We start from the raw sequence: 24,693 nt of genomic DNA on the forward strand, positions 1-24,693 counted from the left end.
TTGCATAGTTCACTATTTTCGTATACGTGTTTAAAAAAGCTAATTATTCGTAATTATTTATCACGATATCTCGCATTTACCTAATGCTGCTAATGCTTAAATGCTTCAATTTACAACGAATAAATATCGACTGAAACAATACCTTTAAATCGAATATTTATGTATATCGAGTACTCTATAATCGATATCTCGTTTCGATATATGAAAATTCGATTAATCGATATCGGTAAAAAAGAATTAGCGCTGTATACATTTAAGAGTATAGTCTATACAACCATACCAGCTCATAGATACACATATTCATACTTGTGCAGCAGTCGGGAATTGTGTTACGTTTGGTTCGGAGGAATTGTCACAGAGAAATGTCACGACAAGCAATTAAAGCGATAAACTGGACTGCTCTCGCTGAGCGAGTTCCAGAAGCTGAAAAAGCTGCTTTGGCCGCTTTTAAATCGAAGTCTGATAAATATTTACAACGGTTAGTAAAATTCATAAGATCATTCCATTATTCGATCATTTATCCTGTTATATAATATTTCCACATGTTCCTATTAAATCCTTACTTTAGATTGGTCGAGTGATTTAAAAAATGTACTATTCTCCTGTTATATAGAAATTAATGAAATTGTAGTTCTTTCCTATTAAATTTTTGTATGAGTAAGTCTAGGTAAACTGACCTAACCTTGTTAGTACTGATTTCAAAATAGCGATAAGTATATTACAGTAATAACTTGTTAGAAAATTGATTCAAACATAATAAACGAAAGAGTTGTGCCATTTAAAATAATCACTTTATACCAATGTAAATAAATTATTATATTTGTATAAAATATAGCATATTCAAATAGATATAAGACAATAAAAAAATATATTTATATAATATATATTTTATAGTATGATGGCTAATCCAGAAGCTCTACCAAAAATTGATTGGGCATATTATAAAAAAGTTATTGTGACTCCGGGTTTAGTAGATAGATTTCAAAAAGAATATGAATCATTATCAGTGCCATATCCAGCTGATAATTATACAGCAGAAATTGAAGCTGCAAAGAGTGAAACCGTAATAATATATTTCTGTTTATTTTATATTTTATATCCTAAATTGAATTTTATAAATAGTGTTAAACATGTTACAGGCTAAGAAAATAGAAAGTTTCATTCAAGAAGTAAATGTTACCATTGAAGAATTACGTAAAGGTTTGGATGAGCTAAACAATATGATACCGTTCTCAGAGATGACTATGGATGATTATGTTGATTTGAAACCAGATGGATGTATGCAACTAGATAAAGTTACAACTTGGCCTCATGACGACACATCTCAAGAACATAACACTAATAATGAAGATTCAAAAGGAAGTGGTCATTAAATTTAACTTGAAATGTATTATAGTTCTGTTGTAATATTCATCATAGCTTCTCCATTGAGCTATTAACCATGTATACTATTAAACTATTCATACAAAAATTTAGTAAGGTTCTGATATTAAAGTTATAAAATATTAAATACGTTGAAAGCATAATTTTGTTCATTATAATCGACTTTTAGTTAAAAATATGCTCAACCTATAAGTAAATCAACTTTATTATTTGTTAAGTAATATTTATTAAGTAATGAATTGTTATGAAAACGATGTAAACAAAATATCATAATTTAACATATTATTTTCAATGCTGTATTTGTTAAATTTGCTACACTACTTTGTTCTTTCTTTCCAAATTATGTCATTTATTACGGAACTACCGCTTTTAAAAGTTATGCATAACATATCTAAAAAAATGAGAGATATCTTACGAATATTATATATTTTTTTTTATTATTTTTCTTTTAGAATTTTTTTGGTATACATGGTGTGTAATATATATTAACTTGTATAATTTAAGGGGGTATTCTAGACTAGAGGCATGAATTTCGGACGGTTTTTGAAGCTCTGTACAAACAAAACAAAAAATATTTTTACTATCCACTTTTTTATCATTTGTTTATTGATACTTTAAGATTACATAAAAAATTAACTGAAAAAAACTCAAAATTCACAAAATTATGAACTGGCAAAGTGGGGGTCCAAAAACAAAAGGGTGTCCTGGCGTCCATGATTTCAACCCTTTTGGTCATCTGAAGCAATAAAGCCGAACCGCTTCTTAATTAATATAGATGCGGCTATGGCATGAACCTTGGAAAAGTCAAAACAATATTTTTTCACAAAATGGCGGCCGTTTGAAAAAATTTTCCTTTTTGGCATGTTTTTTTGGCAATTCCGAATTTTTTAAAAATAGTAAAATTAAAAATTTTGATCTGAGCGTGGTTGAGGCGATAGAGGAATATATAAAGAACATTCACACCAAATTTCAAATAAATCATTAGAGCTTGAGATATCGTGCACGCTAACTCGAAGAAAGTAGTTTCGAGAAAAACGCGTTTAAAGTTTTGAGATAAGTTTACTCGGACAACGTCTACTGTCTACTGTTCATTTGTTCCGGTCGGACCGGAGCAGATGTCGCATCACAAAAATGGTTGTAACTCATAAAATAATTGAAATTTTGAAAAATCCTTTTAAGGGCATATTCTTGTATGTCTAAACTTTGGAAATATGAAAAAAAATTTTTCGATTTTTTCAAATTTGTAGACCAGAATACCCCCTTAAAATCTATAATACAGATCATTAGTTGCAAACATACTAGAAAGGTACAACATCCTCCTAAATAACCTTGTTCGTTATTTGTGTTACAGTTACAGACACCTAACTTTAAGTTTTAATAAATATACGTTCTGAAAACGATAAACATTTTTAAAGGCTTATTCTCAAGAAACTTAGGTTTAGTGAGAAAATCAATTACGATTGTTGGTACATTTTTGTTTGACACTAGATAAAGTGCGGCTTTTCTACGATTACATATCAAGAAGTGTGATTATACATTATTTCTTCTATCTATAAATGCATTTCCTATCAATTTCACATGGTGTATTTGCTTATCAATGGCATCATTGATGGTTTTCTTGGATTAATTCTAATGCCATTGGTTGATCCAAGCCAATTGGATATCAGAATCGATTGAGATATTTTTTCAACAATATTTTACATTGGTTCAAGTTTTATTTAGTTGCTTCATCGTTTCATTGTACTTAGCTTCATCCCATTAGGAGACGTAGAAGCGTAACGTAATTATACGTAACCATACTAAAATTTTTAATTTATGTATGCAGATACAAAATAATTATATTTGCTTTAAATAATTTTTCTTTGTATTGAGTGCCAGTGTCTGTTTGCTTCGTTAGCCAGTTCGTTATTATTTAGAACTCATATAATATAAGGTATCCAACAAACTGATTCAATTGTTTTTCTATCTATATTTTCATTTCATCATTTATTCTTATTTTATCTGTATATTACTTCTTTCCTGCACATAATGTTCCAGGAATCTCGGAAAAAAATTGTAGGATTAAAAAGAATAATGTTAAAAATGCTACTCGATGTTTACAGAAAGCATGTCAATGAACAGTGTGGAAGGTACCACTCGTAAATAGTGGTTAATCCGTTTCAGTTTCGTGGTTGGTTGTTGGTTCTTGTGTATCCACCTAAATAAGTTAATTTAAACAGATACATATGTACGATTTTTCGGAAATTCCAAAGAATCTTTCATGCCTATATCAGTATACAAATAAAACCGTAATATATTTTGATTTTTACCAATTTATAAATCGCTTTAAAAGTTCTCTGTTGATCGGTTGTTGTCGATACGGTGTGTACCTATAGATCGAACGCGTGGGGAATCGGTTACGATACTGTTTCACCTTTCGATATCTTCTTTCGATTATTTTCCACGAAATATTTTCCGAAAGAAATCAAAGTGTGTTCCATGTTCTATGCGATTACGATATTACTTTCCAAGGGAACGGTACTTACATAAACTGAAATAGATATTACGACAGTTAATCACTCTATGAATTATCGTATCTTTTATACGTAAATAACTTGAACGTCGTTTTTATTTGAGAAACTTTGTAATAGATTTTGATTGTATTGCAGAATTTATCTTATTTTTTCATTACTACTTTTCATTTATTTTATGACCATTGAACTTTGTACACCAAGGATGTAGGTGCGAATAATGTAACCTTAAGAATATGTGAAAGTTATTGAATTCTGGCGTGCCGTAATCAATTATAGAATACTTATGATTTTATGCTTTTTAATATTTATTAATATAAAAAATTATTATTACCTGTGATTGGTACATTATTAATGCAAAGTGTAGGTCATGCAGATCATCTGCAGAGTAATGTAATGAATAGCTGTGGGAACTCTAATATTAGCACAAAGCTACGTGGATCTAAGTGCTCGGAGATACAGGAAGAATCTGTTAGTAACAATCGAGCTAGTGTGTTGGAGAAAGGAGATGTTGGTGTTCTAAGTGGATATAACTCCAATGATTTTAATGCTCCAAGAGGCACTTTGGTCATTTGTCCAAGAAATACGAACAACTATTCGTCTGATCATAGTTTCTCTAGATTTAAGCCAAGGTAAATTATTCTTCCAATTGTTTATTAAAATTTCCTGTTCTTTTTTATTTAATAAATTGTTTATATTATTATAGAATTGGTGGTGCTCCACGCAATGAATTTCGAATGGCTCGGGGAGGTAGCTCTGGAGATCGTGCCAGAGGCTCTTTACGGGGTAGGGCCTTTAAAAAGACACCTATCGAACGTGATTCCAATACAGAAACTAGTTACTACCCTACGACTAGACCAAAATTTCAAGAATCGCTGAAAAATCAAGAAAATGCACAAGGAAAATATTATGACGACAAAAGAATAAATGGTTCAAATTGTTTTTTATCTCTAGAATATACTGAGAAAATATGATGTTTTATATTGCAATCAAATATATTAATTGATATTTCCATATTACAGAAGATTCTAGAATTTCCAAACTTTTAAGAAGATTGTATCGGGAAGATGATTATGATCATTTTATGGTGTTGTGCAAACAAGCACAAGAAGGTATAATAGCGCTTGAAAATCAAAGATACATAAGACGAAATTTAGATGTCATCTGTGAAAGCCTATTAGATATACTACATACTGGGCCTGGACAAGAAGCAAAACAGCAAGTCGCAAAATGTTTAGGACGCATCGGCTATGCAACAGAACAAGATTATAAACGGTAAACAAATGATCTAATAGTGTACAGTGTGTTCATCAAATGTAACATTTCTTTCAATATAAGTAAAATTTTTGGTGTGAAAATCCATAGATACATGGATTGGGTCTTTAATAAATATTCACTGGAACGGAAAGATGATATAAAGTGCCTTCTAATTAAATCATTTGTTGAAGCTTTTAAATTGGATGCAGAGGCGCCAAGGCTAAAAGAATTTTCAGTGGTACTAAAATTTTCTTTTCTTATTTCTTAATTTAGTAGATATTGTGCAAGTTTGTAATTTTTTTTTTGATTGGACTGAAAAAAGAAACAAAACTAATTATTTTAAGTAAAGTACATTAGATATCCTTTCAGCTAATGATGTCGCAATTGCAATCGACGCTAGAAAATGTTGATCGATCGGATCTATTAGTAGCAACAGTGGATGCGATATTATTGATAATGGAGTCTTATCCTGAAACGTTTTCAAATCATTTCCGTGATACAGTTGATATATTAGTTGGCTGGCATATCGACTTGACACAGCAAAAGACAATTGTAGCTTATGCCAGTCGTAGTTTGCAAAGATTACGAACTTTCTGGATAGCGGATTTACAGTTTACTTTGACCCTACTAGGACAATTTTTAGAGGACATGGAAAGCTATGATGAGGAATTATCTTTACCAGAATGTGGTAGGAGTTCTCCTGGAGATGAAGCATCCCCCACTTCCAGAGAATCTATTCGACGCATTACATCCTTGATCTCGGTGTTTAATACAGTTACGAAAAGTATATCTGAGCATTTGAATCCTAATCTCACACCAAGCGTGCAGTGGTCGTTTTTATCTGATTGTTTATCAAAAATGCTGAAAACAGTCGTTAAAGCGATTGAATTGGACAACGATGAAATCTGGCTTTCGAATTTTACAGTCACACCCGAAATTACCGAAGAATTATTAAAATGCGTCAAAAATGTGGGCATCATACCATCAAAAAATTCCAATAAATCAGAACTAATCGAAGAGGATGTCATCAATATGTTTAAATCTTTGAATTTGAATAAAAATGAATTAAAAGATTTAAAGCAAAATATCGAGAAAGATGCTGCATTGAAAGAAAGAGAATCATTGTTAAATATAATACAATGGATGGAGATAAAAATGAGGAAAGATTTAAATCTAACAGAGGAAAAAGAAGAATTAATAGTTGTTGCAAATGAATGCGCATTTTTATTATTAGGTCATCTTCAGAGTCGTATAACAAAAAATCATGAGCTACTTTATAAGTTTATTGATCTTCAGTTAAAAAGGATCAGTATCTTTTGGGATGACACAATAATTTCTATGTTAAATACTATTTCAAAAATAATAAAAGAAGTCTCCGCGAATTTGCCACTGGAACTAGTTCATAAATTGCTTGGAAAAGACTCTGCTTTACTCAAATTGAGATTTCGTGACTCAATTTCTATCCAAAACGCCAGTCTTGGAGTATATCATAGTCTTCTTAGTCTAAAAAATATTCCATTATTACAAGAATCGTATCGTTACATATTGTCGGATTTGGAAATTGCTTATAAACTTATCCTGACAGATATCGAAAATTTAGTAACAGATAATCCATTACTTGATGATATTAAATACAAGAAGAACGATGCAGAAATTGTAGTTATCTTTTTGCTAAGAGCTCTTTCTGATATAGGTAAAAATATATGAATGCATTGTAAAATTCAACAAAGATAAGCTTATTATATATCATTTATCGACTTATTTTATTATATGTTTTATTATATTTTCTAGCTAACGCGAGTAATTCTATCATTGGTATGTGGGCATTAAAACCAAGCATTTTAGAACTCTTGGCAGTTAAGCTGAAACCTTATGACAGCAGTTTATCGTCAACTAGTCCATTCTTGCAATATAGCATTTTGTATTTGCTATATGCGCATTGTTCTAGGTGAGTCATAAGGAAAAGAAGAACAGTAAATAACTAATTTAGCAGTTTTGATTGGACTATCTGTTTTATTCTAGATATAATCATTTTGTGCCAAGTTCAAGCTTAATAACTGGAACTACTGCTTGTCGTCCGATGGATATGTTTCCAGGAGCATTGGATGTTCCAACAACATCACCAACTAGTGGTCATCTTTCCATAATTCTAAACTTAATAGCTAAAACTTATAATGAATGCACAACAGAGCAAACGTTATTGCTTTTATCAATATGGATGCAAGAAATTTGTATACAAGCGGAAAATTACATTGGCATTTTGAGTAAAACAAAGGAATATGAGAATGTTCTCGCAAGTCTTGTTGCATGTGGAGCTACCATCGATCGAGATATTTCTATTGCTGTTTGTGATCTCTTTGAAATTTTAATGAGCGCAAAAAGTGTAACCTGGAAAGAAGAAATGTATGCTTATATTGTAGACTTGGTTATGTTACATCTAACTTCACGAGACGAAATCGTACGAGACAAGTATGGTTCATTATTGACACAAATACCTTTAAATATAGTGGTACCAAAATTTAACAGAGAGTGCTTATTGTCGGAAACGAAGGTAAGTGTAGGAAATATATTTAAAAAAAAAGCATGATTTACTTCAATTTTTTTTTTTCTTATAGAAATATCAAGGAATAAAAAATTATTCGACCGAGTCTTTAATCCTTGCTCAAAGATTACATATGCGAGGAACTAGCACTGGAGAGATGCAAGCACAACATTTCAAGACTTATATGGCTTTTTTATTGCAAGAACAATATCTTGATGCAGCTGGATTGTCGGAAATATTCACTTTATGTTGGCCAATTGTGTAAGTAAAGACAGACGTAACTAATTTCAAGCTACTTATTTTAGTTACGATAATGAGAAAATAGTACGATTTTATTTATGTTTATAGATCTGAGAACGACACTACCAAGAAGATGTATCGTTTAGCACTTACAAATAGATCATTCTTATACTTCTGGGCCGGTTTCGAGGCAGCTCAACATTGTGTAACGAACAAGCTTCGTACTTCACTAGGAAAGCCCCAAGAAACATTTACGTCAATCGAAAATGCTTTGAAAACATTAGCACGTGAGATTTCATACAGCTCTGAAACAACGAAAAAAGAGAAACATAGCTTGGATCATCTACTAAGCGAACATACTCGAGTACGATTATTTATTGAATTTCTTGAACATCTTGAGAGAGTAATACATAACGCAGCAGAAGGTTGCGCGATCGCTCTGTTACCATTGTCGAAACCAGTTAGAACCTTCTTTCATACTAACAAATCGACTTGTAAAGAATGGTTAAATCGTATTCGATTGGCATTATGTGTAGTGTCGTTGCATCCTGGATTAGCTAGCAGTGCTCTGAGAAATAGTCAGAGATTATTAGAGGATTTAAGTAATAGCGATAATACACAGGGTATCGAATTTGAAAGAGCTACGCTTTGTACGGCACAAGCCATGGTAATATTGGGAGAAGCAGAGGCATTACAGGGACTTTACGTTTATACTAAGGAAAAGGACAGAAAATTTCCGTGGTTGAAAGCTGCCATGGAAGAAGCTGCACATCGCTACGAATCTGCTGCCGAAGCGTATAAGTTAATTATAGAGGAGCATATGCGTGCTGCAAATAGTCGACTTGGAAAAGATGTAGATCAAGAGGAAGAGGGAGAAGATGTAGCTGACGGTAATAGCATTGGTGGTATTGATGGCACTAGTGCGAATGAGGAGGTTTCCGATGGAAAAGGCAAGTCTTTTAAATCCGAAGGAGATAATCAAGTACTTGGTTTTTGTATGCAACGATTATCTCATTGTTACGAAGCAGTCAGTGATTGGACCCGGTTAGAGGCTTGGAAACAGCAAGAGGCTGAAATTTTTGCCCGAGATAAAAGTGCCGTTCTCAGAAAACAATTATTTACGGAGAGTAGCGCTTCTCAACAAGCAAAATGTTTAAAAAAATTCGAAAATGGTGAAAACATATGTTTAGACGACCTAACTGATTGGAGCTTACTGGATGGAGGAACCGGTAAAACGGTAAATTGGAATTGCGCGAAAACCTTAGTGGAATGTGGTAATACATTGACTAATATTGCACTTAGAATTCATATAAATGAATATAAAGATTATTTTGAGGAAGAGATTGAACGATGCCGGAGAGTGGCAGCTAAAATTATGGAAGAAGGTCTAAGAAATGTACCTTCGGAATACTTAAACGAATCTATATTAGTACGATTTTCAGCAGATGGATTAAAAAATATCCTTTCTGGTAAGGAAGAAAATATATTCGAATTATATAAAAGCGAAAAACTTGATCACATGGATTCGAGCATACTGACGCGAACATTATGGTGGTCAGAATATTTCGGTAGAACAAGGAAGAATAATAGTCCTGAAGCGCGATTAGATAATAATGATGTAAATGATCTAAGATTGCATATTGTTCGAACTGCTAGAAAGGAAGGTAATTTTGAGCTAGCAAAACGAGAACTACTTAATTATTTAAGATCCGAACGAGAGCTTTGTCAGTTTGAAGGAGGCGAACGAAATTACATTAATCCCGACTTCGATCAAGCTACGGATGATGTTTTGAAGAACGTGATGCACGTAAAATGGTCAAAGAATAATATACGTGCTTTCCGTGAATTTTCAAAATTGCTGTATGATATGGAACGAGTTAATAAAGCGTTAAAGGTATGTAGTGCAACTGCACTTGGAATATCTCGAACTATCGTCGATGGAGAACAGTCGGCTGATTTACGTGAGAATGGTACAATTCTACTTTTGACTCTTGGTAAATGGATACAACAAGAAATAGGCAGCATTGAAAATGGTCAATTGGAGCAGTTGCTCGAATTTGAAGCTGCCCATAATGATGGCTTGATGAACAAACTATTCGGTCCTACCACGAATTCAATACCTGTTTCAGATATGATAATCGGTAGATTAACGCAACTAGGTGTAAACCAATGTCCAGATTTGCCACTTGCGTGGTGCAGTTTCGCGAGTTGGTGTTACAAATGGGGAAGAAAGATCGTAGATAATTCAAATTCAGGGCAGTTGACTGATTCGGATAGAGCAACCATACGAGACTTATTACCATTCGATACAAGTGAATCTGACTTGAACGCAATCTTTTCAATTTTGTCCCAAAATAAAACAATCCCTGAAGACGAAGGCGACATTACAGACACTTCCAAGGATGTTAATACTTCCGATATGATAGAAAATCAATTACGTAGCATTTCAATATTAAGTCGTATTAGTGCTGATCGTCTCACAACGTTGGTCGATATCTGGAGGCAAGCACAGAAGAGGATTTATGCATATTACGAGCTTTCTGCGAACGCGTATTTCAAATACTTGCAACTTGCCGCGATTAAAGAGGCCAACGATTGTGCTACTATCACAGCTACACTTAGATTGCTACGACTGGTTGTGAAACACGCTCTCGAATTACAAAATGTTCTAGAGTCTGGTCTTTCCTCAACTCCTACTGCTCCATGGAAAGAGATAATACCGCAATTGTTTTCCAGACTTAGTCATCCTGAGTCTTACGTACGTACACGAGTATCTGAATTGCTGTGCAGAGTTGCAGAGAATTCACCACACTTGATCACTTTCCCAGCTGTAGTTGGAGCGGTTTCTGGTCAAAAGAAAAATTGCAATAAAGTACTCTATGAGAAAACAGAAATTGATTCATCTCAAAATGATTTAGATTTTATCGAAGAAGAAGAGGAAATGGACGCTGAGAGCTCTACTGTAGCTTATCAAGACGAGCAAGAAAAGTTTATGGATTGTTGTTTCTCGCAATTGGTAGACTGTCTATCGAATAGGATTCAAGATTCCATCGAGCAAGTGAAAATACTCGTCAAGGAGCTGCGTCGAATTACATTACTGTGGGATGAGCTGTGGTTAGCAACACTGTGTCAGCATCACACTGAAATTTCTAAGCGATTTGAACAACTGGAAATGGAAGTACAAAAAGTGCAGGATAATTCTTGGTTGAGTGTTGAGGAAAAGGATAAATTAATTGCAGAAAAACACAGAATTATATTGAAGCCAATAGTTTTCATATTAGAAAATCTTTCGGCTATGACTTCCGTTTCTGCTGAAACACCTCATGAAAAGACATTTCAAGAGAAATTTGGTCCTTCGATAGAAGAAGCAATCAATAAATTAAACAATCCTAAGAATCCTGCGAAACCGCAGATTGCGAGTATATGCTTGAAACAATTAGAAGGCAAATTAGCTCAACGTGTACATAGACGAGCCGCGTATTCCCTTTCCATGAACGATATCAGTCCGGTATTAGCCAATTTGAGAAATACATGTATCGCTATGCCAGGTGTTGCTGCAAATGATAACAAAATTGTTACTATAAAATCTGTAGACAATAATGTTCAGATATTACCAACCAAAACGAAACCGAAAAAGCTCGTGTTCCACGGTTCTGATGGACACGTATACACATATTTGTTTAAAGGTCTGGAGGACCTTCATCTAGATGAAAGAATCATGCAGTTCTTAAATATATGCAACACTATGATGTCAAAAAAGGGTGATTCGAAAAAAGTATATAGGGCGCGCCATTATTCAGTTATACCATTGGGTCCACGATCTGGATTAATACAGTGGGTCGATGGCGTGACACCCTTGTTCGTCTTGTACAAGAGATGGCAACAGAGAGAGAGTACTATGCTTAATAAAACTGGTAGTTCTGCAATATTAAGACCGTCTGAACTATTTTACAATAAATTAACTCCACTTTTGAAAGAGCGAGGAATCGGTCTGGAAAACAGGAAAGAATGGCCTGTTCAAGTTTTGAAACAAGTTTTAGCTGAACTAATGGCAGAAACTCCTAAGGATTTGCTAGCAAAGTTAGTTCTGTTTTTTTTTCTTTATTCTCATTACTTATATCTCTTCTCCATTTCCTGGTTACTTTTTCCTGCATAAGGAAGTTATTAACGATATTTTCTGACCTTTGTTTATTTTTATAGAGAGATTTGGTGTAATAGCATAAATGTTGGAAGTTGGTGGCAAGCAACCAAAAATTACTCCTATTCGGTGGCTGTAATGTCAATTATCGGCTATATCATTGGTCTCGGTGATAGACATTTGGATAATGTATTAGTTGATCTCAATACAGGCGAGGTTGTTCACATTGATTACAATGTTTGCTTTGAGAAAGGCAAAACTTTACGCGTACCAGAAAAAGTGCCGTTTAGAATGACTCCAAACATCAGAACAGCACTAGGAGTAACTGGAGTCGAGGTACATTAACTTTTTACGTCCTAATCATGTTATGGTATTATTATTATTATTATTATTATTATTATAAATAATATACACAGTTAAAATATGATATCTTCTTTTCAGGGTATATTTCGTTTAGCTTGTGAACATACGCTCCGAGTAATGCGTCGAGGACGAGAAACCTTATTGACCTTGCTTGAAGCGTTTATATATGATCCGTTAGTCGACTGGCGAGCTGGTGCGGATAACAGCATTGCAAGTTACGGAGCTTGCCAGGCTAGAGCACGATGTACGGGAATTGGGAGGAAACAATTGGAACAGGAACTAACACGAGCAATGTTCGCCGTTCGAGCAGCAGAAATGCGTGCCGAATGGTTAGCAAATAGGTCTGTAGATCAGTAATTAGATTTTACCTTTATACTCTTCATAATAATTAGTCTGTATCATATTGACTAATGATCTTTGATTCTTAGAGATGAGTTGGTGAAGATCTTTCCATCTCTGTGCCACCACTTGAATGGTTGGGTAGAGGCAACGGATATCACGCGTCAGTGTCAGGATTTATTACAAGACAGACACCAACAGCTTGCACTAGTCAAAGAAGCACAAGCAATGGGACGTAATCATCCATTATATTCTGTGATAAAGCGTTATAATTCTTTTAAAAGAGCACGCGATGCCCATGAAAAAGCAAAAGCTGGGTTGAAAGAAAAGATTGAGGACTGTGAAAAGCAGATTAACATGCACAACGTAAGCTTTAATTATTTATTCATTATTTCTTTTATTTCGAAGAAATTGATCGAGTTACCTTGTTATTTTAGTTGGCACTTTCAATCGTACGAGGTCCGCAATTAGGACAATGGTTGGCAGAATTGGGTACGTCTACGAGTCAAGAGGATCACGTAGTTTTTGATCTTGTGAAAGAATTCTTACAGAATGCTGGTCAAAGTCAAATGATACTTCAATGCGAACAATCAGAAAATGAATTGACACAATTGGCTACACAACAGTCTATTCTAATACGAAATTGTTTGGATTTATTGAGTCAATATTCAGCGATTTGTAGCCTGTATCCGCTGAGTAATATGTCGCAACATCGTACAGTACTTTATCACGGTTGGGCTAACAAGCTTTTAAACACTGGAGGCGTCGAAACTTGTCGTGAAGTTATGGTGCAATTTGAAAACACTTTTGATCCGATCAAAATCTCCAACAATCAGCAAGTTCAACAAATAATAACATTTTCTTATCAAATGCAAGCGATTCTAAATGAAGCAAATGAAAGATTAAAAAAAGCATATGAGAGAATGGTTTCGGAGGGTTTACCGGAATCAGTCACTAGAATAGAGAAAGCATATGGAGAATCGAGAGTACAGATACAAAACTTTCTGAGACGAGATAAAGGTGCGGAAAGGGCACTCGAATGCGTTAATATAACCGCACTCTGCGCTTTGAATAAGAGATACTTAATGATGGAAGGCGCTGCTAAATGTGCAGGGGACTGTTTAGTTGATCTTACATCCAGAGAAGGAGACTGGTTTTTAGACGAAATGCGTTTAATGTCATCGTTAATTGCTGAGCTAGTTAGTTTGATACCTGAATGCCATAAAACCAACAATGATCCCAAGATATCTCTTATATTAAAATGTTTAAGAGGATCCGATTGCATCTACAAAGGATTGCAAGAACTTAATTATAATTTCCACACGATCATTTTGCCTGAAGCGATGAAAACGATCATAACGGAAGAGCCAACTGTGATTAGAATGATAGGAGAACTAACAGAGATAATTGTATCATCCGGTATACCACTTGGTGACATCCTAGGCCAGTTAGAAATGCATCTCAGGTTTACTGTTATGGAAATGGATAGTCCTCATGCAATGATACAAAACGTCGTGAATAACATGAGATTAAGATTCGAGGCAATGCTATCTCGACCTGCTGAAATTCAAGAACCTAATCAAGATGAAACGTTGACGCCTGGTCAAATGCTTTTAATGGGCTTTAATGGTTTGTTCGAAAAGCTCCAGATGGAAGGTAACGCATTGATCGCTACTTTGAGTACGCTCGATATTCCCTCATCCTGGAGAAAAATTGATCAGATTCGAGAAGCGAAAGAAATGTCTGCACCAATATTCAATAAGACAGCTTGTCAGGTGTTAGAGGATATATTTTTGGTCAAACGATTACATACCATACAAGAGTTCTTCATGATGTGTAGAGATATTGCAACTGCATTTAAAGGCGGTTTAGCAAACGTTTACAATGATGAAAGACTAAACAAACCAATAAGAATCTTTACAGCCGATTACGTGTCACGGCAATTGCTTGGTGTTACTTCTCAAACATTAGCTATCGCACTCTGTTTCTTATTACAACGAATGGGTTTAAGCGTTACTACCGAGATTGAGCAAAGGGATATCGGAGCTGAGAGTAAAGTTTCGATAGAAGAATTGTGTAGAAAGGTTGTCGATATATGTTTAAAGAGAGGTCTCTTTTCTGGTTCTGTCCTTGCTCAAGCTAGTGCACTCAGTAGCACTCTTGAAAGTGTTTGGCGAAGAAAACAGAGTGCTAGATTTGCTCAGCAATGTGTCGAAGTAGCTAGGGCCAGCATGCAGAGACTTCAGCTACAACTAACAGCTCATCACTGGTTGCACGAGGATAGCTTACTAATGAGGTCAAATGTTAATTTAATGAACCCTTTGAGTGAGTCCTTGTTTGAATTTTTTTGTTAAAATTATGCATTTCTGTTTTTAGATATTAATTTTCTTATTTCTTTTCAGATCGTTCTGGATTTATGTTAGAACTTCGAAAAACAGCGACAGCACTTTCTGCTCTGCAATCTCGAGTATGTGAGGCACGAGATCAACAACAAAATCTTGTTTCCAGCGCAGTGCAACGATTGAAGTGGGCTGCTGGAGCGAACCCTGCTCTCGGAGAAGTCATGTCCGCGTTTGATAACGCGGTACTCTCATCTTGTGAAAAATTAACTCGACAGCATAATCTTGCGACTAATGTAATCAATACCTGCAATTCTATATTGCATTATGAAGCTCTAAGAACTAGGACATCTGAAAGTGTGACACACGATACGAATTTTGTCAAACTGATCAAACATTGGGAAGAGAGCTGTATTTTGACAATGAATTTAAACATAACAGTAACCGCAATCGAAGAGAGTCTTGTCGAACTACTACACATGGAAAGCAACGTTGATATGAACTGGCTAAAGCAGGCTGAGAGATTTATCTCTGAGGCGATACTTGATGTTCAAAAGAAATTGCAAGAAAAGCAAGAAGGTTTGCTTTCAGCTCAAGAACGTTTGAGAGAGCAAGTATCGAGCTTACAAAGTGTGTTAACCGAGCATCATAGATTAATGTCGGATGTACGAATATTATTACGAACTATGGTGAAACAAGAGAACATCGATGGTCTACAAGAATTCCTTTCTTCGTATCGGTCTTTCACTGAAAGCATATCGGCGATCGTAAAGGAACTGGAATCCGACAATTTAGATGCAAATAGAGGAAGAACGATTAAAGAAGAATTGGAAAATATGGCAACTGTGGCACCAAATTTATACAACGAGTTATTAGGATTCGCCAATGAAAAGAAAATAAATTCAGCAAAGGTGTCTGAGAAGCAAAAAGAGATAGATAAGGAAAAAGAAAGGGACCGTGAAAGAGAGAGTGAAACTGAAACTTCAATAGTTAGTTCGATAAAGAAGAAAGGAAAATTAATGAGGCAGGAAGGTGTGTGTTACAGTCCTAAGAAAGGAATTCCACCGAACCGAGACCCAACTACAGGAAAAGGTGAGCTTAGTTTTATTGTGAATTTTCGTTAAGATTGCATAAATATTTTCTTATTATTTTTCTCTCTCATTTATATTTTCTTCGTAGCTGTCCAAGAGCGAAACGCGTATGCACTGAACATTTGGCATCGCGTACGGATGAAGTTAGAAGGATGCGATCCTTATCCAACAAGAAAGTATACAACGGCTGAACAAGTGGAATACGTGATACGCGAAGCTCAGAGCACCGACAATTTAGCCCTCTTGTATGAGGGTTGGACACCATGGGTCTGAACGGAAAAAGATTGACGCAATCGCGTCGATGGTTTAATGCTCGTTACACGCGGTACTCGAGTTAGTACCGTTCTTCGCTCTATGCTCCACAGAGCTAGCTCTCTGTCCGACCAGGTGTGAAGTATATCTTCGTTGTCACCTGAAAGAGAAAGTTCATGTCTGTAAGGATGCCGTTTAAGTTCGGCTGCGCGCACTTGCATACAGAGAAATTCCAGCGCGATTCACGAACGAATTTCGATTCTGGCACCGATTCTATGATTATCTCAAAAATCTCTCGTTAACAATGCGTACTGTGCGATCTATATCGAGGTTTCTTCTTTCCTTTTTTGCGTCTACATAATCTTTGTCCGTTTTCCTTCTGGTCAAAGTAGACTAACGTGCAATAGCCGAGAAACAAAAAGAAGCAGAATTAAAAGAAAAGCGTGCACTTATGTACTATTTGTTGTTATGGACAGGGCAACAAAGATTGTTTCGACAAGCAGGTTAAAAGATGAGAGGAAGAAAATATAAACCGACGTACGATCGAAAAATCAGCAGTCTTATTGCGTATATTGCTTGTATGCTTAAATGTCGATGTTAGATTTGGGAAAAGCATAGAATCTGCCGCATCTTTGAAATGACAAGGAATAAGGGCAGAAAATTTTGACAATGACGCGGAGGAGCTCGATAACGATAAACGCGTCGATAGTGACACTGCCACAGATATTTGTTCGAAAGAAGATCGATATCTATTATTTCTTTATTTTAGTAAACATTGATCGAATTTTATAATTGTAACCTAATCTTGAAAGGAAGAACGTGTATAGCGTTCGCGAATGAGTAAGGATATATTTGGAAATTTGAAGCGGGACCAAGAACGATATGTCACTGTCGAATCGCGAGCAAAGTAACCGAGATTATGGAGATGCTGGATGAAAAACAAAGTGTATTTTTCGTGTTCGTATTCGCTACTCGATATTAATGTAAATCATCATGATCTCAGCACTCTTATTTTTTTTCCTAAAGTGGGAGTACATGTTTTTCCGAAATTTCAATTGATAATTGTCCAAATCATACAAGTTTATCGCGAAATTTATCGTAAGTATTATCTTTTTTTTTATATATATATATATTTGGTAGAATCTGTCATATTAATTCTAGAAGTTTATTTCAACAAATATTATACAACAATCATGGTAATCAGTCATTAATCTGTAATAGCTTATAAGAATCGGGAATTGTCAGAAAAAATGATATTGCAAATCTGAAACAAAATTTGTTCCTTTTCATATTAAACATGTGATGATCAAAAGCGTTGCTGGATCATACTATTTTCTCTTTTCTTTCTATCTTTTTTTTTTTTTTCGAGGGAAAGGGGGAGGAAAAGAAGGTCGCACTTTATAACCAATAAAGTTTACGGTATGTATAAAAATTATGAAAAAGATGTATTCCCTTTGGTTTAATTACACTTTTGAGAAACAATAACGTCTACTATTCATTTGCTTTAAACCTCTTAATTTAAAGTACATTATGATCTTTTCTATTCTGTCACTCTTGATTATATATGTCATTATGTTTGGGATTTTTTCAAAGCTATTTTTTCTAATCATTTCTGTTCCTTTTACTTTGTTTTATTTCTGTTCCCTAGAATCTCCCATAATATATACTGTACATTTTTATTCTTACCTCCCTTCTCCCTGTTTCTGTCGAGATTGTAAACCATCATTGTATCAGTGAAACCACAAAGAATACAACTTTCAATAAAGGAACACAATAAATTTTTTTTTAATAAATTACATCGTAATTCAATTCTATATTACAATATCGAAAACTTTAAAATTATATTACATCTTATATCACGTTGTTTTCCTTAGTCTATCTGTATACAGTGTACATGAATGCATGCACAATGATTAATTCCAACGACTAATCAAAGAATCGACCACGGTGACCATGGCGATACACGTAAAATTTTACATTGCATATATTGGAATTTTACATAGCGTTAGTTTGTAAACTAACATGATTATTAATTATTGGAATTCTAGAGCAATGAATTGTCTGCAAAATTTATCAAAACAAAGGTCTCCAATTTTCCATAAGCATTCCATGTAAAACACGTATAAACAAAATTTCATTTTTTTACTCCGTGGAATTTCAAATCTCTTGAAATAATTTCACATCAGTCTCTTGCTACGTTTTATCTTTTTTAAACGGCTTCAGCAACTTCGTTGCTGTATCATGTATAGTATCGTTGGCAAACTTATCGCCGAATCTATATCATCGTAAATTGTTAATTATGTTATGGTTCTATATCTATAATATTGAATCAACCAATAAACAAATTTTATTTATAAAAAGCTTCAGGCATCTCGCTTCAAAAGCTGATCAATTTGTGTTTTGTACATCTCTTTGACATCTTGTAGGTCCAAACGTAGTTCCTGATTCTCTTCCATTTTTTCACCGTACATTTGTAATAACGCATCATATCTAGTTTGTATTTCTCGTAAACTTTCGTTTAAAACCGCAACATCCATAACCTTAACATTTAATTCTTCGATCTTCAAGGTTAATGTAGATAACTCTGAATTTAACACGTCTCTTTCTATATTACGCCGTGATAACTCCCACTGAAGTTGTTGTATTTCGCCTAAAAATTCAAGCGAATAATTGATACTATCAAGTAGTTAAATCAAATGTACTTTATTATTGATAAATATTTAAACACATACCATCCTTTTGCTTCAATTGAGCTTGTAAATTTTCAAATATAGAAGTACTACTAGAACCCGCTCTGATAGTGTCGAACGTCATTGTATAGCTTTCAGCTTTGTTTTCGGCAGTAGAATTGTACAACTGTAATACGAAGATAAAATTTTTTAATTCGAATTTCGGTAAAAAGAGAGAAACAATAATCACGATGTATGCAAATGCACTACCGGCCAAATACTATCTATGGTATTCGCAGAATCTTGTTCTGTGCTAGGGGTAGGACTAAGTCGTTCGTTGTCTTCAATATTTTGTTGTTGTTCTGACATTGCATGATTTTTCCTTCTTTCTGCGTCTGTAGCTGCTTTTTCTATAGATAATTTATTCTCCAACGCAATAATTTCTCGTTTTAACTCCATTATTTCCGAAGTATGAGATTGATCAAGGCTTTCTATCGTTTGTCGTTGCCTGAAAAAATTATGCCCTTATCGATTTTTCTACAAAGAATGTTGATTTTTCTTACCTCATATTTTGTTCAGCAAGCTTATCCTTTTGTATTACCAACTCATCATACAATTCTTGTAACCGCATTCTTTCGTTTTCTTTCGCAGCAAGCTTAGCTTCTAATTGAGACATTTTAGATTTTAAATTAACATTCTCTTCCTTAAGATAACGATCTGTTTCGAATAAATTTTCTATTTTTGTTTGCAACTCGATATTTTTGTCTGACAATGTTTTCTCTTGTTTCATAAAACTATTAGTTTTGTGTAACAAATTTGCTTGGAGCTGTTCCAGTTGTCTCAGTAAAGGTTTTGTGGCCGTTGATACAGATTCTGAAAGTTCCTCACTTCTAGCTTCAGCAGCTTCTAAGCGCTTTAGTAATTCGCTATTTTCGTGTTTCAAAAATTCTTCCTTTCTATATAGAATATAAGAGACAAAAAAATAAACGCATTAAGAACTATTCGATTCTAATAGCAGCTAGGAAATTATATCTTTTGTAGAATATTTACTTGACATGCATTTCCTCAGATTCCCTTAATTTGATTTTCAATTCTTCTACTTGCACAAGTAATTGACATGATTCTCCAGCATTAGTCGTTGCTTCCTTTAACTCTGATTCTGTCGCAGTCAAAATTTTCTTCGTTTCAGATAGCTCCCTAAAAATTAACAATATGTCAATTATACGCAGTTATAAATTGTACATAAACATTAAAAATGCTTTTATATATACTAACGTTTTTGTAGTATCTAAATTCTTTTTATATGTTTCTGCATTTTGTATCGCATTTTCTAATTGCTTTTGTAACGTTGCTACTTCTTTTTCCAATGTTTTTGTTCGTGCTGTTAACGAGTAAACAGCATCTATCTGAGATAATTCAACTTCCTCTTTTGCACGCAATGATCTTTTTAAACGTTCTAATTCTGAGGTTTGTTCTTCTATTTGCTCTCTGTAAATGTTTCATATTGTGTTACCTTTTAATTACATTTATCATTTGTTTCCGCTTGTTCTTTTATTTTTATAATGTAAAAGAACAAAGGGAATAACGAATATTACTTACGTACTTTTGACTTTTTATTAAGGCATCATTTTCTTTTTCTTTAACTCGCAATTTCTTGATAATGTTACTGTGTTGAAGCTGCTGTTTACTTAATTTTTCACCTTCATCTCGAAGTTCCTTAATAATTTCATCTTTCTCTGCATTCAGAGTAGACAGTTCTTGAGACGATAGACGCGTAGCTGCTTCTACTTTTAACTGTTCTAAATTCTTTCTTAGTGAATCTCGTTCTCGTATTGCTTGCTGAAATTTTCTTTCTAAGGCAGATAATCGTTGTGTATATTCGTCAGTGATTTGATTTATGCTTTGGCTCTGTTCTGCGTGTTTTTCAAAGTTATCAAGTTGCCTATGTAAAATATAAAGCGCCACAGACATTAAACGGACATTATACGTTGTTTGATTATCACGTACTTCTTGAAAACTTACTTCTTTAAATTATTATTTTGTTCGTGTAATTCCATATTCATTCTACTAACATCGATGAGCTTCGATTCCCTAGCTTCTAATATTTCCGTCATCTCTTGTATACGTTTCAATAATTTTTCTATCTCAACGTTCGTTTCATCAGATCCTACGCTGATTTCGCTCAATTCCCTCGAATGTCCTTTAGTTTTTAATGTTCTCATTAAAAGATCACAACCTCTTGTTGATTGCAATTTCTGTCGCGATTGTGTCGAACTCGAATCACCATTTGGACTTTTTTTAACAAAAAATTTTGCTATTATACTCGGGAGAAAATTTCTTATAGCCATAAAATACATGAAGTTAAATTACTCATAATTACTATCTTACAGTCATACCTGTACCTGGATATAACTTCGATATCGCTAGAAGTAGTGGTTTCTAATTCATCACCACTAGTGTGACCACTGGTTTGATCTGAACCAATTTTAATTAGATCGGACCGACTGTAATAAATGGAATCAAATTTATATCCTTTAAGTAATTAAGTATAGTATTAGTACTACGAGTTCTTTCCGGACATAATACCTTTCTGATGAAATAGGTGAATTTTCTCGAGGCATTTCCGTGCCTTGTACTTCTGTTTCGATTTCACCTGCTTTTTCGATCATCGCATCTTCTAACATTGTCTTTACGTAAGAACTAGAGTTTAAAGGTGCTTGTAAAATTCTTTCTTCTGATTTATACTGTGGATTTTCTTCTGAACTCCCTATCAAGGTTCCTTCACAACTTGAGTCTGTTGAAATCAAATGCTGATCTGAAATTTCTGCCATTTCTGATTTAAACGGATGAATAATTTCGCTGGTAGAATAACATTCTGTTTCTGCAGGTTCTATAGTTGAATTCATTAACCGATCGAAACTTTTTCGATCGGGTTTGGATATTTGACCTGCTCCATCAAAATATTCTGGCTTACGAATCGGTTGCGTTGTAATTGCTTCAATCGGCAAATGTAAATTATGCTTTTCGGTTACAGAATCTAGATTCAAATTTAGTCTTGTATCTGTGTTAGCTTTTTTCAATGTTAACTTATCATCTGAACTCGAATCTTGCATTTTTTCACTTACTGAAATACTACTAGAAGTTTCCATTTCATTATTCGTTTGATCTTTCTGCTGATGCATTTCTAGCATTGTTACAATTGTACTTTCTGATGCAGAAGTATAAGAATCCTCTGCCAAATTTGTTTCATCTCTCTCATCATCAGTGTAAGGTATTACTTCTATGCTTTCTGGTGAAGCTTTTATTGAATGGTTACTGGATACACTTTTGTATAAATGTGATCCAAGACCTTGATATATATCTGTTGATGGTGTGCTATCCATACTGCTCATACATAAATTTTCGTGTGACGTTTTGATTTTCTCCATCGGAGGTTCATATGGAGAAATATCAGAAGGTGATGGATTTATTTCATTTTCTTTATTCATAATCTGTGGGACATTGATATCATCCCAGCAAGGGGTCACTGTATCATCCCTATCTAAAATAGACGACGAATCAGAGTGTCTTTGCTCCATGGGAGATAAATAAGGGCTAGTATCACTTTTCCAATCTTCTAATACTTCCACTCCAGAACTTGGAGATGTAACCATACTGTCTGGTAATACTTCTATCGACTCTGAATTAACTTTGGTACCCTTTGCAGATGGGCTACCATCCAATTCGGGAGTTGTAGTACAATCAGTATTAGATCGAGAACCCAGAATTTCGATGCTCTCTGAACTCTTTTTATCATTTTCTGGAGATACAAAAGATAATTTATTTGATGTAGAGACAGGTGAATCTAAATCATGCTCACAAGTTTCTTTTTTTTCACATTCTAACTTTTCATCTTCCTCCTTAACATCAGTATCTTTCTTTTCCTCTGAAGAATATTCAATTATTTTAGGACAATCATTAATCCTGTCATCTTTGTCAAAAGTTGTACTTGTATCAATTGTTTCAGTTGGAGGAAGTTGCTTTAATTCATTGAAATCAGATGTATTCGAAACATCTTGGCTAGGAACATTTTCGATCTGATCATTAGTATTCTTTTCTTTGTAATTTTTTGCTTGTTTACACTTTTTCTTGGGACTCGATGGTTTACTTTTATAATCTTCTGAGAATGATGACGAAGATACAAGCTTTTTGATACTTTCAGTGGGTGTACTTTGCAAAGACTTAGAATGGATAATAGCTTTAGCATTTTGTTCTGGTTCATTAAATTTAGGTGATTCAAAAAATGATCCAGTAAAACTGCCCCATATACTGCTTGTGGCTTCTTGTTTAGGTGCTTTAGGTTTATCATGATGTGGTTGTACATTATGATGAACATCACTCTTTATCCCCCATGATGCAAAAAAATCTGTAGTATCTTCTGTGTGGCTTTCCAACGATTTCTGATCCTCATCTTTAATATCTAATGCTTTATCAATTGTCTTTTGAGCTTCTTTTAGTGCGGACTTAGCCAAATTGGCAAATCCAGTGGCATCAAACCAGCTCATTCTTTATTATATCTAAAAAAAAAATATAATCATAATGGATACGAGTAAAAATGATTCGTGATAGAACAAAATATTTTTGCTAAACATCGATTGTACTATATAAAAGTGCATGAAAAATTAACTTTATTAAAAAGAAAACAGAGCAATTATTTAGAGGTTAGGGTGTGTACGATGATGTTTATGAATTACATTTAACATTATTCATATATTATGCATACATAGACTTAAAAATCACCGCACAGTGAATTAAGAAAAAATTAGAGAAAAGACGATTCAAAGATAATAATTGAACCAAAATATGATGGGAAGTTACTGTTTGCATTTTCGTAATGAAAATTTATAATAAAAAAGCAAAGGACTCTGTCTTTAAAAATGTCTTGCATTTGTTTTTTTAAGATTATATTAAAATTATTAGGGCCAATGTATCAATGTCATTTGCATAAACAAAATATATATTGAATCCTTAATGACAATAGCAATGCGATGATTAAGGGTGAAAAATGCTGTTTACATGTAGTTTTACTTACTTGCATATCGCTTTAGAAGTATTTTACAATATATAAAATTGGTGAATCATCAAAATGTAAAAAATTAACTGTAAAATGTTCTTGAACTGTTGTTACTGTATACCCGTACTAACTGTTATATTGGAACAAAAATACCTATGTGCGCATGGTAACATGTTATGTAAATGTTTTGCACATAGTTTACAATTGACTTTGTCAAAATTTATGTACAGATGAAAAAAGCAGAAAACATACACGTAATTCATTCGATATACTTATGGACAACAGTACACTTGTATTCCACTTCTTTTGTGATATATGATTTTAATCTTTTTATAATGACCAAAATATTCGATGCTTTTTTCGAATTTTTAATAATGTATTAACTTATTTGACGCGTCAACGAAGTGCTCGCTACGAGCTGTATTACCTTAACACATGTACACGTATGCATAAACATATATATAGTTTATCAATGGTTTCAATCATAGAAAATTCTTATTTTTACAGGACCAGCATG

General features: G+C 34.0%; 3 protein-coding genes and 1 long non-coding RNA gene across 13 annotated transcripts; 2 read left to right on the forward strand and 2 right to left on the reverse strand.

Annotated features, from left to right (window-relative positions):
• Positions 1-277: 277 nt before the first annotated feature.
• Positions 278-1,541, forward strand: LOC117231980 (ATP synthase subunit d, mitochondrial-like). Its single transcript, XM_033491034.1, has 3 exons — positions 278-478; positions 895-1,063; positions 1,140-1,541. Exons 1-3 carry the CDS (start codon positions 363-365, stop codon positions 1,371-1,373), a joined length of 519 nt encoding a protein of 172 aa, XP_033346925.1. The 5' UTR covers positions 278-362; the 3' UTR covers positions 1,374-1,541.
• A 44-nt stretch (positions 1,542-1,585) lies between these two features.
• LOC117231995 lies at positions 1,586-3,824 on the reverse strand. Its single transcript, XR_004493049.1, has 2 exons — positions 3,693-3,824; positions 1,586-3,580 (listed from the first exon to the last, which is right to left on the reverse strand). It is a non-coding gene; the product is annotated as an uncharacterized LOC117231995 (long non-coding RNA).
• On the forward strand, positions 2,945-17,936 carry LOC117231903 (serine/threonine-protein kinase SMG1). Of its 9 annotated transcripts, none has more exons than XM_033490858.1 (16): positions 2,945-3,316; positions 4,256-4,525; positions 4,600-4,823; positions 4,916-5,168; positions 5,259-5,388; positions 5,520-6,843; positions 6,942-7,098; positions 7,173-7,701; positions 7,766-7,953; positions 8,041-12,012; positions 12,133-12,406; positions 12,512-12,774; positions 12,862-13,138; positions 13,210-15,097; positions 15,175-16,203; positions 16,291-17,936. In XM_033490858.1, the coding sequence occupies exons 2-16, from the start codon at positions 4,290-4,292 to the stop codon at positions 16,473-16,475; spliced, it is 10,929 nt and encodes a 3,642-aa protein (XP_033346749.1). In that variant the 5' UTR covers positions 2,945-3,316; positions 4,256-4,289; the 3' UTR covers positions 16,476-17,936. The 9 variants fall into 9 exon arrangements, with proteins under 9 accessions (XP_033346749.1, XP_033346740.1, XP_033346768.1 ...); XM_033490849.1 differs by having other exon boundaries at positions 4,261-4,525; XM_033490877.1 differs by having other exon boundaries at positions 2,945-3,200.
• LOC117231928 (TATA element modulatory factor) lies at positions 17,877-24,616 on the reverse strand. 2 transcript variants are annotated; one of them, XM_033490943.1, is made up of 11 exons: positions 24,195-24,616; positions 21,710-23,679; positions 21,526-21,627; positions 21,146-21,415; positions 20,727-21,065; positions 20,399-20,611; positions 20,174-20,320; positions 19,687-20,079; positions 19,394-19,631; positions 19,187-19,310; positions 17,877-19,104 (listed from the first exon to the last, which is right to left on the reverse strand). In XM_033490943.1, exons 2-11 carry the CDS (start codon positions 23,665-23,667, stop codon positions 18,818-18,820), a joined length of 4,071 nt encoding a protein of 1,356 aa, XP_033346834.1. In that variant the 5' UTR covers positions 23,668-23,679; positions 24,195-24,616; the 3' UTR covers positions 17,877-18,817. The 2 variants fall into 2 exon arrangements, with proteins under 2 accessions (XP_033346834.1, XP_033346826.1); XM_033490935.1 differs by having other exon boundaries at positions 21,520-21,627.
• Between the last annotated feature and the right edge of the window lie 77 nt (positions 24,617-24,693).

The sequence above is a fragment of the Bombus vosnesenskii genome, unplaced genomic scaffold (genome assembly GCF_011952255.1).
Source record: "Bombus vosnesenskii isolate JDL3184/JDL3185 unplaced genomic scaffold, Bvos_JDL3184-5_v1.1 scf7180000013263, whole genome shotgun sequence".
Lineage (NCBI taxonomy): Eukaryota > Metazoa > Arthropoda > Insecta > Hymenoptera > Apidae > Bombus > Bombus vosnesenskii.